This window comes from Malania oleifera, chromosome 5, assembly GCF_029873635.1.
Source record: "Malania oleifera isolate guangnan ecotype guangnan chromosome 5, ASM2987363v1, whole genome shotgun sequence".
Taxonomy (NCBI): domain Eukaryota; kingdom Viridiplantae; phylum Streptophyta; class Magnoliopsida; order Santalales; family Ximeniaceae; genus Malania; species Malania oleifera.
This window is the reverse complement of record NC_080421.1, coordinates 52,299,189-52,316,775: the sequence shown is the minus strand read 5'-3', so window position 1 is coordinate 52,316,775 and position 17,587 is coordinate 52,299,189. Positions and strand designations below refer to the sequence as shown.

Below are 17,587 nucleotides of genomic sequence, written 5' to 3'. Positions count from 1 at the left end.
ATGATCTAGATATAAGAAAGAGTTTAGAAGAACTAGCAATTCATGAAATCAAATATGAGAGCATTGAAACCAAAGAACCATCTAATGATGACTCTCTAGAACAAAATGATTTTCCTGAGGAATGGAAATTCGTGAAGAACCACCCTAAGTACCAAATAATTGGCGAACCGTTATGAGGGTTGTCCACTAGATCTTCCCTTAAGAACCTGTGTAATCATTGTTCATTCCTGTCTCAAGAGGAACCTATGAACATTAATGATGCAATCACCGATGATTTGTGGGTACTAGCCATGAAAGAAGAATTAAACCAATTCGAGAGAAATAAAGTTGGGAAGTTAGTTCCTAGGCCCAATGATCATTTAGTGATTGGCACTAAATGGATTTATAAGAATAAAAAGGATGAAAATGGCGTCGTTGTCCATAACAAGGCTAGATTGGTAGCACAAGGTTATAATCAAGAAGAGGGTACTGATTTTGAGGGGACCTATGCTCTTGTAGCTAGAATTGAAGCAATTCGTATGCTACTAGCCTACACATCCCATAAAAACTTCATATTATATCAAATGAATGTGAAAAGTGCATTCTTAAATGGCTACATAAATGAAGAAGTATATATAGCACAACCCCCTAGTTTTGAAGACTACCATTTTATAAAGCATGCATTTAAATTGACAAAAGCCTTATACAGATTAAAACAAGCTCCTATAGCTTGGTATGAGAGATTGAGCGAATTTCTGTTAGAAAATGGTTTCTCAAGAGGAAAAGTGGACAGTACCATGTTTATTAGAACTAAGACTGATGATATACTTATCATTCAAATCTGTGTTGATGATATCATATTCAGTGCTCAAGATGAGTTTGAGATGAGTATAATGGGCGAACTAGCATATTTTCGTAGTCTACAAATCAAACAAGCCAAAAATGGAAATTTCTTAAACAATCCAAGTATATAAAAGAAGGTGGCAAGGCATTGGGAACCCCAATAAGAACCTCTATTAGTCTTGATAGAGATAAGTAAAGAAAACCAGTAGATTTCAAATACTACCGAGGTATGATTGGTAGTTTGCTCTACTTAATAGCTAGTAGACCAGACATTATGTGTAGCATTTGTATGTATTCTAGATTTCAAGCATCGCCTAAGGTATCACATCAAATTGTTGTTAAAAGGATTTTAAGGTATTTGATAGGTACTATAGACTTAGGTTTATGGTATCTTAAGGATACATCTGTTGAAATGATCAGCTGCTCTAATGCGTACTATGCCAGGTAAAAGATTGACCACAAGAGTACAAGTGGTACATGTCACTTCTTAGGGCAATCGCTGGTATCTTGGTTTTGCAAGAAACAAAGTTTCATGGCATTATCTACTGCTAAGGCTGAGTATGTTGCAGCTAGTAGTTGTTGTGCACAAGCGTTGTATATGAAGCAACAACTCAAAGATTACAATTTGAAATATGAAGTTGTACCTATAAAGTGTGAGTTAACACCAGCACTATTAACATATCCCAAAATCCTATATCTTACTTAAGTACTAAGCATATTGACATAAGACATCATTTCCTTAAAGATCATGTGCAAAAGGAACATATCACTCTTGAATTCATGAGCACGGATGAACAATGGGCTGTTATATTCACGAAACTTCTTCAAGAGGACCGTTTGATATCTATAAGAAGTGAATTAGGCTTATTGCATTCTTAAGAAATAATTTAAGAAGAAAGAGCTCATTAATTTGAGAGTTATGGACTAAATTTTAAGTTAACTCAAAACATTCAGAACTTCGGACGACCAAAGGGTATAGGTAAATTAGCATTAAGAGTGTTTAGAAGACTTCGGATGACTGAACTTACTGTATGATTGACCAACGCTTACTATGTTAAAGATTTCTGATTTCCAAAGTCAATTCGGGCAACCGAACGAAACGTCCAGGTGACTGAACTACACAGATATAAAAGTTGTTTTTCGCAAAAACCCCTAATTTTTTAGCACTCTAGCCACCTGGACCCTCTTTCTCTCTCACCCGAAGTTGTGTCCTTCCCTCTTCAAGCCTTCTCCCACTTGTTTTTGCCTCAAAACTTCATATCTAAGCCTAGATCTTGTTGTTTTCACTCGGATTTCTCAGTTTTCTCTTATCTTTTCTTTTAAAACCATGCCAAAGACGAAGCAAACTGCTAACAAGAACAAATCTTTAGGCCAAGACGATGCGAAGCACATTCATCGCTGGCTTTTGACTCCAGGGGCAAGGAAGATTTAAAACGAACACCTTTGCTCCATAAAACCTATACTTGGTAAGGTTTTAGATATGAACTTTATGGAAGCAAATTTTCCTAATATTCTTAGGATGTTCGCTGCTCTAGGTTGTGATCGTTTCATTACTTATCAACCCAAAGGGGTTTTCCTTAACCTAATTTGTTTATTTTACATGAATTTAGGAAGACAATGGAATATATATATATATAACCCAAATAATGTGTTGATTCTATGAGTCCAATCCTATTTTGATAATGACAAATCGCTTGGTATTTGATCTGTGCATTGAGGTTGTTGACAAGAACATTATTTAGCATGCACGGAAGGTGAGGAAGTCATGGAAGCCACGAGGATTAAAGCATATACAACCTGGCACAATCCATGGAACTAAAAGAGTAGAAGAATGAAGATGCAAGCGTCAAGTTCAAGATCGTCATAGGAATGAGTATTTAGAATTGATTGCATTTGCATATTTTATATGATATAACTAGAAGCTCAAAATATACCCTAGCCTAATCTTAGGGCACATGCATCTCATGAAAATTTTCTAGGGTTAGATATGGACTTAGAGACCTTATTTTGAATCCCAGAAAATGTTTTATAAAAGATCAAAGTAAGAGAGCAAAATTGATTTTGAAAACAAAACTGAAAATTCTGAAGCTGGTCTACCCAAACGATTGAGGTGTACCCTCATAATTCTGAAGATTCAACCTCAGACAACTGAAGTTTTACTTAAGATGTCTGAAGTATTTCCTCATAAGATTTAAGATTTAGTTCAGTCGTTTGAAGATTTATCTGATGAAACACGAAACAAGTAGAACACCCTTAGAAGACTGAACCTTCAGTTTAGTCGTCTGAGCTGGGACTTCAGAAAACTGAACCTACAGTTTAGTCATCTGACCCTGTGTCCATACTATAATTTTCAGTGCTTTAAGGAACATTAGAAGACTGAACCCAAAAGCTTAGTCGACTGAACTTGCAGAAACTTTAAAATTATGAACTTTAGCGAGAAAACACGCGGATTGTTTACTTATTCTAATTGATCCAAAGGTCAATACATAACCTAAGGCCGAGATTACTTATAAAAACAACTTCTAAACCCTAGTGCCTCACTTTTGGCATATGCTTGGGAAGCTTTGAACACTTTGTGATTGATCTTGAGAGCGTTAAACAAAAATACACTTCTTGCCTACACTCCAACTTATACACATCAAGTTTTGGGCAAATCATCTCAGCTTTTCTAAAGGAAATTCATTTACAAACCTTGTAAACATTATGTGGTGATTGAGGTTTGATAAATAAGTGATTGGTTTGTGATTTCAATATACACATATTCAAAGATTTTTCATCTCTCATACTCATAGTTCTACTACTTTTATTGAGAAGAAAAATCTTTGTGTTATTACTTGAAAAAATTTCTTTGAGAAAGTTTTTTACTAAAGGTTGAATATCTGTTGAGATTCAAGTATTTATTTTTCATTCAAGGACTTGATATTTTGGTATTGAAAATTAATTATTTGATTGAAAATCCTGAGAGCTTCTAAATACATATTCTTGAGGAATAATTTTTTGTGAAAAGTATTGCTTAAATCTTTGCAATATTTCAAGTCATATTTTTATTCAAATATTTATTCTTACAAATTACTTGATTGCTAGAACCAAAATCTAAGTGTTATTAAAGATTATTTTTACAAGGATCATATCTTTATATTCTTGCATCAAGTGGATTGTTTTAAAATCCTAAAATCTCCAAAGCATTTATTTATAAGAAATTATTTTTTCAGAGATATTAACTTGAAGGTAAATTTTGTGAAGCATATCATTCATATAACGATTTCATCGTTATATTCATACTGAATTTCAAGTTTTATCATATGGATATGGGTTAGGATTTTCTATTGTACTCACTAACTTGGTTAGAAGCAATATTGAGTTTTGTAGAATTGTAATACTGTAATCACAGTTCAGACTATGAACCGAATTTGAGTAAAAAGTTGTATCTCTTGTAAGCAACGGAGTAGGAGGAAATTGTACCTCTTGTAAGTAGTGGATTGTAAAGGAAGCTCCGCTCTAGTTAAAGGAGCAAGGATTTAGTGAAATCCTTAAGTGGGTTGCTCAAGGAGAGGACGTAGGCTGGGTTGGCTGAACCTTGTAAAACTGTGTTTGCATCTCTCTTACCCTTAACTCCTTTTTAATTTCCGCATTGTATTTAAATTACTTGTGTATTGTGTATGTGTTGAACACTTGTTACAACTATAAGTAATTGGGTAAAAGTGTATGCTTGACAAAGATACATATTAGATTGATTAATAGTGAAACATTAACCTCGTTGTTAGCTAACCTAAAAATTTGTAGTTAAAGGTTTTTTGAAATTAGATCTTAAAGGTCATAATCTTTTAAAAATACCCAATTCACCCCCTCCCCTCTTAGGATAACACTGTAATTCACATTTGATATCAGAGCGAGGTTACATACACTTAACCGTTATTTTTGTAAAAAGATCACATGGCACACATTAGTGTAACCCCATTCGGTGAGGGACACTCGTCTACTAGACCACCTATTTTTTTGCAGTGTAAATTACACCTACTGGAAAAGAAGAATGAGTATATATATTTTAAATGTTGATTGGAAAGTGTGGAAAATTGTATCTAAAGGATATCACGTTCCTATGAAAGTAGTTGACAAGGTAAATGTTCCTAAGACTGAAGATGAGTATACAAAGGAAGACTAGAAATCTGTGCAAATAAATGCTACTGTAATGAACTTGCTATTCTGTGCACTAGATGTAAATGAGTTTAATAGGGTGATGGCTTGTAACACTGCTAAAGAGATTTGGTAAAAATTAGAAGTCACATATAAAGGTACTAAGTAAAAGATAGTAGGATAGACATGCTTCTAGTGAATATAAGACATTTAAAATGGCTGCTGATAAATCTATTTAATCCATATACACTAGATTCACACACATTACGAATTCTTTAAATGCTCTTGATAAATCTTACCCTACTTATAAGTTGATCAGGAAAATACTTAGGGGATTACCGCCAATTTAGGAAGCTAAGGCTACTGCAATAGCAGAAGGAAGGAATCTGAAGGAGATGTCAGTTGATGAACTGATCGGATCACTCATTACTTATGAACCAGCAATAATTGAAAGGAAGAATGAGCAAAATAAAGCAAAAAAATTTACAGCACTTAAGGCATCATCTAACAGTTCCAGTGAAGGAAGTGATTCAGAATCAGATGATAACATGGCTATTCTCACTAAGAAATTTGGAAAGTTCATGAGAAAGAACAAGAAATACACCAGAAAATCCAAGGGCTCAAAAACAGAAAAGGGGAAGTCAAACAGAAGGAAGCAAAAGGATGATCTTCCTACGTGTTATAACTATAGAGAAGTTGGTCATATCAAGTCAGATTGTCCCCAACTGAAGAAAGCGTCTAAGAAGAAGAAGAATACACTAAAGGTTGGTTGGGATACTCACAGTACCAATAGTTCAAAATTTGAATCTAGTGATGATGAAATTGCAAATCTGTGTCCGATGGCTCACGAAGACCACTTAGGAAAGTTTGATATGAAATCGGATGAAGGTATCTTTCTAAGGTATGCCTTAGATAGTAAAGCCTACAGCGTATATAGTAAATGATCATTAACTGTAGTAGAATCTATCCATGTAGTATTAGATGAGTTAAATCTTTTCTCTAAAAAGACTAATGAGGATGAAATTGAGATAAATAAGGAGTTTGAAAACTTGTCTAATGAAAATGATTCAGATAAGAGAAATGAAATTAAGGAGCCATTTGCTGAAAACAATCAAATTGAAAATGAGATTAATCAACTAACTTGAGGATGAAAGTACATAAGGAATCACCTCATTGATCAAATAATAGGTGAACCATCATATGGAGTAGTCACACAATCCTCACTTAGAAATACAATTAGTCATTGTGCATTCCTATCTCAAGAAGAACCTAAGAATGTGAGTGAAGCAATCGAGAATGAATCTTGGGTGATGTCCATGCAAGAAGAGTTAAACCAGTTTGAGAGAAATAAAGTATGGACATTAATTCTTAGACCTGAGGATAAGACAGTTATTGGAGCAAAATGGATATATAATAACAAGAAAGATGAACATGTGATAGTTGTTAGAAATAAGGCAAGACTAGTAGCTTAGGGATATAACTAGGAAGAAGGAATAGACTTTTAGGAAACCTTTACACATGTAGCGAGAATGGAAGTCATTCGTATGTTTGTTAACTTATGCTACTTTTAAAGATTTCAAACTATATCAAATGAATGTCAAAAGCACATTTTTAAATGACTACGTAAGTGAAGAGGTATATGTAAAACAACCCACAGGTTTTGAAAACCATAAGTATCCCAAACATGTTTATAGACTAAATAAAGCATTGTATGGTTTAAAGCAAAGGAAGATCAAAGGGCGGGCCAACATAAAAAAATGAACAACCCGCCAAAGAACTTCACTTCCCAATCGCACGAACCATATCAAACTCTATCACACTAAGCCATTCTAATTTAAAGTCCAAAATTTTCTCAAAAAATTATGAAAAGTAAAAGCACTTTTAAAATCTCACAAGTCACAACAGCATCCTCCAAGAAAAAGTTGTATCTACAAACTGAACATAGGACAATTCCACACTACTCCTGCTAAACTTGAAACCCATAATCATGCCTTGCCCCTAATTAAGCTTGTTAACTCATTCCACTCAAATCACCTTTGTAAACAAGAAAGGACAAAGACGGTCCCCCTGCAGGCAGCCCAAGAGAGGCTATAAGCTATTCATTAGGCTGTCCATAAACAAAATCACACTTGTTCGCATAATAGAAGCAATTTTGACCCATTTCCACCAAAACCCTTCTAACAACAAATTATCCAACATATCCCAACATGCCCGACTGTAAGCTTTTTCAAAGTTCAATTTACAAGGAACACCTCTATTGCCCTTCTCTAAGCATCACTTACCACCACAGCATTAAGAACCAATAACCAACCCATCCTTAATAAAACCATTCTACACTAGTCTAAAACTCTCAGTTAACACCTTGTTCGAGATTTTATAAAATATATAGACTAAATACCAAATTAATGAGCCTATAGTCTCTGCCTTATAAGAGATATATTTCTTTGAAATAAGGACAATAAAAGTAGGATTCAAACTCCTCCCAAACACCCTATTACAATGAAATTCACCAAAGAATCTCACCATCACCCTTTTTTGTTGGGATAGAAGGGGTGGAGAGGAGAGAAACCATAAAGACCTAGAACCTTATTTCTCTCCATCTCCAACACATTTTCTTTGACCTCTTTAATGTCAAAAAGTTCTCCTGGATAAATCTTCGTAAAATAAAGTGATCTTCTCATCTAAGTTGCCAGTGATCTCTTAACAAAACACTAAGGTCGTCTGGCTCCTTAATGAAACTCCTCCATCTTTTCCCTTTAGTAACTCAATAAAACAATTGAGAAAAACAATCTCCCTCCTTATTCCATTTAGTATGGACAATTCTCTCTATCTAATATCCTTCCTCACAAAAATATCCTTCAAATAATTGCTTGACTGAATTCTAGCCCTCTCTTCATCATCCAACAAGCCATACCCCAGTGGAATATCAATTTTCCTTTCTTTTTGATAACCAAGAGTTTTTTTGTTCCAAATTTTCAACTTACGCTTCACAAACTTCAGCCTTTTCATGAATTTAAAACCTTCCCAACCCAGAATCTGAAAGCACTTCCACCAAGTCTCAACATTAGTCCCGAAAGAGTAATAATTGAACAAATATTGAACACAACAGTACCCAAAGGTTCAAGGGGCTAAATATTTATTCCAAGAAGGGCTTATTCAATCCAATCATACCACGTAATCCTTTAAAATGTGCATTCTGCACGATTTTTTCAGTTGCACACTTTCTTTCCTTCAAATCAACATTCATTCATGAGTTCGTCAGAAATTCTCAAATCTAACAGCACCAGGTAATAATAAGCATTACAAACCTATGCAAAACTTCTTGAGCAAGATTTGGGAATTGAGGCCTCTTTATCCACTGATGCCATCCAACAGACCATTACAAAGAGATATGTCCCCAAGATCAACTGAGATCAAAAAATCAAAGCTCCTCACACCCCTTTAAAAAAAAAATGACTTAGAGACTCGAATAATATTGAAATCACCCCCAAACAGCCAAACATCACCTCAGGCTACAGAACCAAAACACCAGCTAACCACTATCTTTAAAATGAAGCTCCTTTCTCTTTCCTTTTGTGAATAGGAATGCTTTTACAGCTAAAGATAACTGACCAAACAGAAAATGGCTACCCAACACCCCTAGTTGTGATTGAAAACTTAAAGAGGGTGAAGGACTTGCTCCTTCTACAACTGCAATCATTTATCTCAATTACAGTTCATTGACACGCAGCATATTATCCAGTGAAATGTTGTGCTTATTTTTACTGGGATATTTGTCACGCAACCTCAAATTATGTACGATACCTCAGATATTTTGAAACTGTTTCAACACTTTTCTGGTGTGTTTTTTGAGGTTCATTCCAAGCGTTTCATGTTTCTTCCATTAATAATAAACAAATTCTGCAACAGCTTGGATCAATATCAGATGAAAAGCAGTATTTAAGATGCTGAGACAAGATAAATATTTAAGAATTCATGCAGATGCTCTAGAAATCAAAATAGTTAATTTCAAACGGTCAATTTATAGTACATCAGCTGATATTCCAAATAGTGGAATTTAGGAATAGTCCATCAAAATTTTCAGTTACATGTCAATTCTATGCAAATGTGTAGGGGTTCTTTAAATGTGGTAGTTACAAATTATTATACACTGTATCCTAAGATCTGAATCAGGATAAAAGCCATAATTCGCTTTACAGGTCTTTGTACAACAACTGGAATTTGGGTATTCGCTCAGGAGGCAGTGGACAACTCACAATCAACTTGCCTTTCATAGCACCTCTAAATATTGCCTGCAAGAAAAATAGAGGAATTTTATGCACAATACACACACACAACACACACATATATTTTACTATAATTATCAAAACATAATGCAAAATTATTTATCAGATATCCATGGTTAAATCCAGTTTTTTCTCAGCTAACTAAGAAAAATATACAAAAAATGGTTTATGGTTTAAAAAAAACAAATGTTTTCACCCATTTTTCCAAATCCTAAAAAATTTATAGCAAAAGACAAGATTTAACTAATAGGAGAAGAATTTACCAAAAAAAAAGGAAAAAAACTAAATAACAACAAAGAAAGAAAAGGAAAAATCAAGTCAACAAATTCCTCCAATCTCACTGAACTTCTGGAAAGCTTACTCCCCCAAAAAACCTAAACCCAGCACATCACAAAGAGGCCATATAGTGAATATTTTCCCAAACCGGCATCCAATTCAACTTCTTCCCTGAAAAAGTCCATGGATTATGCTCCAACCAGAACCCCCAGAACACTACAAAGATACCACATTTCCATAATACAGCCCTATCCTTCCTCCTCCTAAAACCCACAATGAAGTATCCAAAAATTCCTCCACTAATACATGACAAACCCAACTATCTCCCAAACTATCAAATAACTTGTTCCAAGCCCTCCAAGTGAAATCACAATACAAAAAATGATAAGATGCTGTATCAAAATTGTTATAACAGAGCACACAAACATCTGGAGAAAGAGCCTTCAAAGGTCTCCTGATCTGCAACAGGTTATTGGTATTGATTCTATTAAGCATGACCAACCAAATAAAAGCCATAATTTTGGGGGGTACTTTAGCCTTCCAAAGGGGAAAATGGGAAATTGGAACGAGTCAAGAACTTATAAGGACATCCCTTCTCGAAGAAATATGACAATTATTCAATAAAGTCAATAAGGAATATAGCTCCACCAACTTTCTATTGTTAAGAGATCTTCTAAAATGAAAATTCCTAGAAGCCAAAGGACTAACCGAATCACCAGCAAAGAAAGAAATAACACTATTCTACCCTGAGCTCAATCAGAAGAGACAAGAAAAAGTTGTGGATAAGACACCATTCCTTAACCAAGGGTCTATCCAAAAATGAATTTAAGAACCCCCATCCCCACCTCAAATTTGGTGGGAGGAGTGAATAAGGGATAAATATAAGAAATAGATCTCCATGGACTTTACAAAGAACATCTTAAACTAGCACTTGTATCCCACCCATTTTCACTCAACCCAAACTTATTTCTAACTCCACGCCAAAGGGAAGAATCTTCTAGGAGAAAACGCCAAAGCCATTTAGCTAATTGGTGTTTTCAGACACCAACTTTACAAGACCCTTAGCCCACCCTCCAATTTAGACCTGCACACCTCTCCCCAACTCACTACATGGTCCCTATGACCCTTGACTCTAGACCACAAGAAATCTCTCATAATTCTCGCAATCTAACTAGAAATCCCCACCAGAATCTTAAAAATAGACAAATAATATAACAGGATACTAGACAGAAAAGCCTGAATATTAGTGATTCTATCCCCAAGAGAGAAAGAAGGCCCCTGCCAGCCATCTAAACGCCTCACCATCCTTTCCACTACCAACATCCAAAAGTACATAGATTTAGGGTTACCCTCCAAAGGGACCCCTAAATAAGTCAAAGGCTAATCCAATAAAACTACACCCCACATCAGATGATCACTCACTAGCACGCTTAATAGGAACATTAATAGTTGCTAAACCACTTTGCCCCATGTTGATTTTAAGCCCCTGAATCCTCTTAAACACATGGAGAAACACCCAAAATTCTCATATAAAACTAGCTATAAGCATCTAAAAATAAAATGGTATCATCAGCAAACTGAAGATGAAAAACCACCACTCCCTCTCTCTCCACTACCAACCCAACAACACGCGATCCACTGCCCTATCCACCACTATACTCAAAACGTCAGCTACTAGGACAAACAAAAAGGGTAAAGTGGGTCTCCTTGTCTAATACATCTCAAGGCACTAAACCAAGATTTAGGTTCACCATTCACAATTACCACGAACCACACATTAGACAGATAGTCCCTTATCCACCAATGCCTTTGCTCACCAAAAAACCCCTTTCTCACAAAGATTTTATCCAAGAAACTCCAACAATGTCATAAGCTTTCTCAAAATCCAATCTGAAAATGAAAACTATTCTTTCTCCTACGAATATCCTCCACACCCTCATTAGCCACCAAAATAGCATCCACAATTTTTAACCCCCCCCCCCCCCTCCTCCCCAAAAATCGCACTTTAAACACTAGACATAGTCTTATCAAGCACCGCACTCAACCTATTAGCCACTACTTTGGCGTTAATCTCATATACACTAGAAATAGGTCTAAAGTCCTCTATCTTAATAGATCTAGACTTCTTAGGCACCAAAGCAATCAAATTGGAAAAAATACTCTTGCTCAAAATCCCATTCCCATAAATTCAGTAGACTTTAAAAAAACATCCCTTAATTACATCACAGAAAATATGAAATATATATATATATATATATATATATATATATATTAAAGCAATCCGAACCCAGAGCCTTATCCCTCTTCATCCTAAAAACTACCCCCCTCATTTCCTCCTCATCAAAAGGTCTCACTAATCATCGAATTGAATCTCCAAAAATGGGAGTCCACTCTAACCCCTTAATCATCAGTCTACGAACAGCCTCCTCAGTATACAGGTTAATAATAGAAATTAGTGATCTTAGAGGTGATCTGACAAGGGTCAATAATAATCCTTCCTCTCCCCCCCCCCCCCCCCCACCATCCTACTCCCTAATCAAATTCTTTCTCATTTTCACATTTGCTAACCTGTGAAAGAAACTAGAATTACAATCACCATCTTTGACCCATTTAAATTGGGTCTTTCGCCTCCAACTCCTCATCTCCTCAAAAAGCACCCCTTTCAACTCATTCTTCAAAAAAATCTTTTTTGCCTCCTCACTTTCCGAGAGATTGACCTCCTCTTCCTTCCTATCCAAAGAGTCCAACACACCTAGGATGTTGGATTTTCTAATTCTAGCATCACCAAACACCCTCCTTATTCCAATCTTTTAATTTCTCCTTTATAAGCTTCAATTTCCTCGTAAATCCAAACCCTTCCCATCCCATCTTCATGTCCTCTCCAAAGGAGCTCCTCACCAACGGCTTGAAAGTCGCATGATCCAACCAAATATTCTCAAACCTAAAATGAGTAGGAGCCCAAGACAACCTACTAGATTCCAACATAATAGGGAAATGATTAGAAGCAGGGCTCAGGAGAACAGTTTGGGAGAGATTATAAAATTCGTCCTCCTACTCACTACAAAACAAGAACCTATAGCCACCACCCTAGCCCCCTCTCCCTCAATAGAGCAAGTAAAAGTAGCATTCCCCAAAGGGTGATCTCTCAAACCACACTCCCCAATAAGCAAGTCAAACTGCTGCATGAAAGCAGTTAATCAATCCCCACCTCCTCCCCCCCCCCCCCCCCCCAGCTTTTCTCCCCCGGAAACCTCATTGCATTAAAACCACCACCCATGATCCACATAGGGGAGCAAAATCCATAAACAGAGTAAAGCTCATCCCAAAAAGAACTCCTAAGGGTTGGTCCAAAGGGGTACGGAGGAAACCCACCACTAACCCCTCCCTCCCACTTCAACTAAAACAGAGGGAAAAAAACCCTACCAAATTCCCAAGTAACAAGATACCCCCTAAGTGCCCCGAGAGTGTAGAAAGCCCCAATTCCTACAACGACCATCCAAAATACTCCTAACACCCCCCCCCCCCCCAAACCCGAGACTCCTCTTCCAAACACCCCTACCTCGCACATTCCAACTAGTAATCTTCATATCTTAAAATGCTTACCACCCTTCCCAGTCCCCTTACAACCCTTATAATTAATCGACGAAGCCAGATTTTTTAACTCATTCTTAATTTTCTTCTTCTTCCTCACAAAATTTCTAGGGCTTAAACCCAACCTCACCTCATTAACTTAGGGCTCTACAAATTTCAGGCCTAGATCCCCAAGGATTTTTTTGGGTCTGTACAGTCTCTCTCACCTCCCCCCAACAGCTAAACCCATAGGTCTCCCTTCGGCAATAAGTATCAAAAGAGAAAAAGCTCTAGGCAGGGAGGGGAAGGATACCTTTATTAGTTTTAAAGGAACACAGATCCTCCATTTGAAAGTCTGTCTTTACAGAATTAAATCAACCCCACCCCCCGGGGGGGGCGGACACCAAAAGAAGGTACAGCTGAGTTGTCCACTTGAATGATATTAAGCTCAGGGTCAGAAGGCAAAGACCCCTCACCATGTAAAGCTATCATCTGGTCAACACTGTGACTAAAAACAGCTTTACCTGCTTTTGCAAATTCAGAATTCAAATGTTGACACTCTTTCTCCAGCAGCCAGCTGCTGCATTTTCTTTTATAGCATTACATTCTGACCCAAACCCTCCTCTTGCTCATCTATGATCTTCCCTTCAAAAATTTTTAACAAGCCACCCTGCTCTGCAAGTTCAAAATCAGCTCTCAGTTGGTCGACCAGCAGTTCCTTCTCAGACTCACAAATGCAGCTCAATATCGTCATCCAAATTGAAAGATGAACCATCTTCTAAATCCCCTTCTGACATAACCCACTTCTCCGTAGAAATTAAGCGCAAGGGGGAGAATTGGATTAATTTCCTTCAGAGGCCAAGAATCCCTTCATGAAAAATTGTTTTCCACCCTACTGTTCGAGGAAGCAGCATTTAATGGACACTTAGTAACTAATCTATCTCCAATCTTGATGGTTTGAGAACTTTGCCCAGCATTTTTATCCAATGCATCGTGCTCAAAATTCCCAAATCTCCCTCTTCAGCTCTACCATGTGCCTTCACGTTAGGTGGGCTTGAATGTCCAGCCACATTTAGAATAGAATACCTCCTTTTTACAACCCATATAAGCTTAGATTTCTTTAGCCAATATGAAATGGACATCTGAGCTAAAAGCCCATAGTGACCCAATCCTTTAGGCCCTCCGGGGGATTAAACTTTGAAAACCCTCCTTTGCCTGTATGTCGCATTGAACCAGAAGTCGCATCTCTTTGCATGTACCAACTTTGTTGCTGAAACAACTCTAAGCACGTCGGCAAAAGAGACACCTGTCCAGAGCCTCTGCAACATGCTTACCCCATCGCTAATCTCCACTGACCTTTGTATATTCATGGAACCACACTTGGAGCATCGCAATTTGACATTGTCAGCATCTACAGCTTTGTTCCAAACCATCAACATGTCCAAAAAGCAGCAAGGAAAGCTCACTACCCAGTGATCTGATCTCCCTCAGGGATGCACACATCATGACTCCTCCCTCCTATTATATCCTTCTTCAGTCGCAGACATCTGCCCCTGCCATTCGATAAGCTTCAAACTGAATAAGCCTCCCTCTTCTCAGAGATCAAAAACCCCTCGACCCACCTCAAGGCCTTGGTTTCCTTTGCCTAATACACCCAACATCCTCAAGACCCAAACAATCATTCTTCTTCAGCACAACGAAGGATACATGCTTACCTGCAAATTCCAAGATGCAAAATGTTGAAAAATCGATAGAATTCACATTGAACACCTTCCTTTCAACTTTAAAGTTTGAGTGACCGCCCATTACGCTTCTGCAATATCATTCACAATGCAGTAACCAAGTATAGAACTGTGAAGCGACAGGTGACGAGAAACGATTTCTGTGAATGGGTGGTAAAGTGACGGGAAAATGTTGGAAAAAAAGGTCCCTAGGGATAGGGCTTTAGAATAGGGAGAGCAAAGAAGACCAACATGCTTGCAAGCTTGAAGGAAGGAGACGTCGGGGAGGAGACCATTGCAACTCTCACATCCACCAAATAAAATAAATTGCACTGCAAAACGGATTTTTTTTTTTTTAAATACAGCCAACAAGGATGAATTTTTTCTTATCTTTTCTTTGTCATTTTACGTTCTTTATTGTTTTTTTGGGCATGTGGTGGAGGGGGGTTGAGGTATTTGGGGTGGGGAGGTAGGGGAAGTAAATAGTCATTGGAATTGGCACCTATTAGATGATTAACAAAGCATGCAACTATCGAGTAAAATGATTGAATGGAGACCTCCTCTATCAATTGTTCTTTTTCTCTGAAAATAATCATAAAAATAAATGTTCTTATTATTGGCCTTCTAGAAATGGTATTGCCTTCATCAGAGTTTGGTGGTCTATGCATATCCTAAAACTTGATTGAGATCCCAACCAAGCAACATAAACAATAAAAATAGTGAATACCAAAATTTGCTATGTACAAATTCATGGGCATTTTTAAGAGTCTCTGCCCATTAGTTTGTAATTATTTCCACAAAATTCCTTCTTTATTAAAACGCTAATGAGTTTAAAGCTCTACCAGACCCACAGCTATTTCAAAAATATAAACCTTTTTTATAAAAAATTCATAAATAGAGACACAAAGCTTTATTCCCAGAAATAACATTGGCAATCCCCAAGCCATCTTCTGTTGTGCAACACAACATGTGCATATAACTTGCAAATTTGTATTCCCAGACCCTAATCCATATCACAGAAAACCTTTCGAAACTCAGCAATAAAATGACCACTCTAACTGGAAGTTAAAACATTTGAGATGACAAACATTTAAAAATCAGAGACTTAACAAACTGCTACCTTCTATGGATCAATAGAGTTCACTCAATATAACAACTAACAAGGCTTCCCAATGTAATGAATGTACCAAGCATAAAAGTTTTAAAAAAACAAACAAACAGACTTACTAACCTTCTCAACCACCAGATTCTGTCACTCTTAATGTAAAGGGTTACCAAGAAGAGAACAACCAACAAATAACTCTTCAAACAGGACACTAGGTTAAAAGAGTGTCCAAATTCATAACGTCACCAGATCTAAAAGCTTGAAAAGCCCACTATTAGAGCAATATTAAGATGACCCAACTACTACTACAATGATATTGAGAGTTTATTCACTACGATTATATCAAAGTGGTCAAAAAAGACTCTAGCATGCGTTTTATTATGGCCAAATTTAACAGCAACTTATTCCATTTTGAAATCTGAGATTCAAAAAAGTAATTCAAAATTCAAACTCCTCAAAGAAAATTTGGAATTTATATAACAGGAAATGGCCAGATCAATAATCTATATAAATGCCAATCCTGGTCTCACTAATTCCTGCACAATCAGGAATAACATACCTCGACGACATCAATGAAGTCCTGTTTTCCATGAAATGCACCCACCCATTTAGTGTGATCTGCACTCCTGCATGCCAAGTGAAAAAAATGAAAATAAGAACTTGCGGATTCTCAAAAACATTTGCTGCATATATATGATAAGTTTCAATATATAAGAATCATGGCATGAGGGACAAGACCTAAATTCTTTATGGTGCATTATGAAAGTCAAGAGTGTTATACCGTATAAGCATAAAGCGCATGAGGAAATTCACAATATTATATTGCACACGCATAAAAAGAATCCAAAGGAGATTCCAAGTGCCAAATTCTGTCAAAATTTTTGTTTATCCAACAATTTCTTCAATCTCTGTGCTCCACATCTCATTTCTTATTGACTAAGTTAATTCAAAAGCGCTGATCCTACTGATAAAATTTTACAACGACTATACCTCTTTCATTTAGAGGGGTTGTTTATAGGGCAGAAACAGTGAAAACATATTTTATGTCAAAAGAAAATTGACCAATAAAGGAAGGAACACAAAAGTGTCCAGACAACCTTGAGACATAAAAAAATTAATCACTTACTACAGAAACCCCACTATAAAGCCCATACTTCATAACCGATTGAGCTCCTCAAATTGTTCAATAATCTTTGCCAATTCCTTTTCACTGTGCATGTTGTTGCCAGTTTATCAATTCTATTTACCAGCCCAATGGCCCACCAGGAAAAATCAATTTTAAAATGGAGAAGAACATGTATATCCTGAGAGAAACTAATTTCAACTCCTCTCTCTCTACAAGACCTAAATTCTTTAGAGTGCACGATGAAAGTCAGAGTGTTATACTGTAGAAGCATAAAGAGCACAAGGAAATCCTTTATTAAATGCCCATTGTGCTTGTGTGGGCTGCCTGATTCTCCATAGTTTATGTGTTATTCATTCCCAACATTGGCGTGCAATGGTTGTAGTGCATAGTGGGTGGTTTTGACGGTCTCTACAAAAAGAGCGATACTATTAATGTACAGATCACAGCCATCAAATTGGTAGGATCCTCCAACTAACTGTTGTGGTCTCAGGCCATGTATATTAACGCAAAAGGGAAGTTCAGGTATTTGTTGCATTCTCCTCCGTTT

General features: G+C 36.7%; 1 protein-coding gene across 1 annotated transcript in view; it reads right to left on the bottom strand.

Moving 5' to 3' along the window:
- Positions 1-8,938: 8,938 nt before the first annotated feature.
- LOC131155210 (uncharacterized) overlaps positions 8,939-17,587 on the bottom strand; it is a 90,873-nt gene continuing 82,224 nt past the window's right edge. The window contains exons 4-5 of the mRNA XM_058108186.1: positions 16,474-16,540; positions 8,939-9,248 (exon numbers count right to left, since the gene is read on the bottom strand). Of these exons, the coding sequence (XP_057964169.1) occupies positions 9,150-9,248; positions 16,474-16,540 (166 nt within the window). The 3' untranslated portion in view covers positions 8,939-9,149. The remainder of the gene's footprint in view (positions 9,249-16,473; positions 16,541-17,587) is intronic.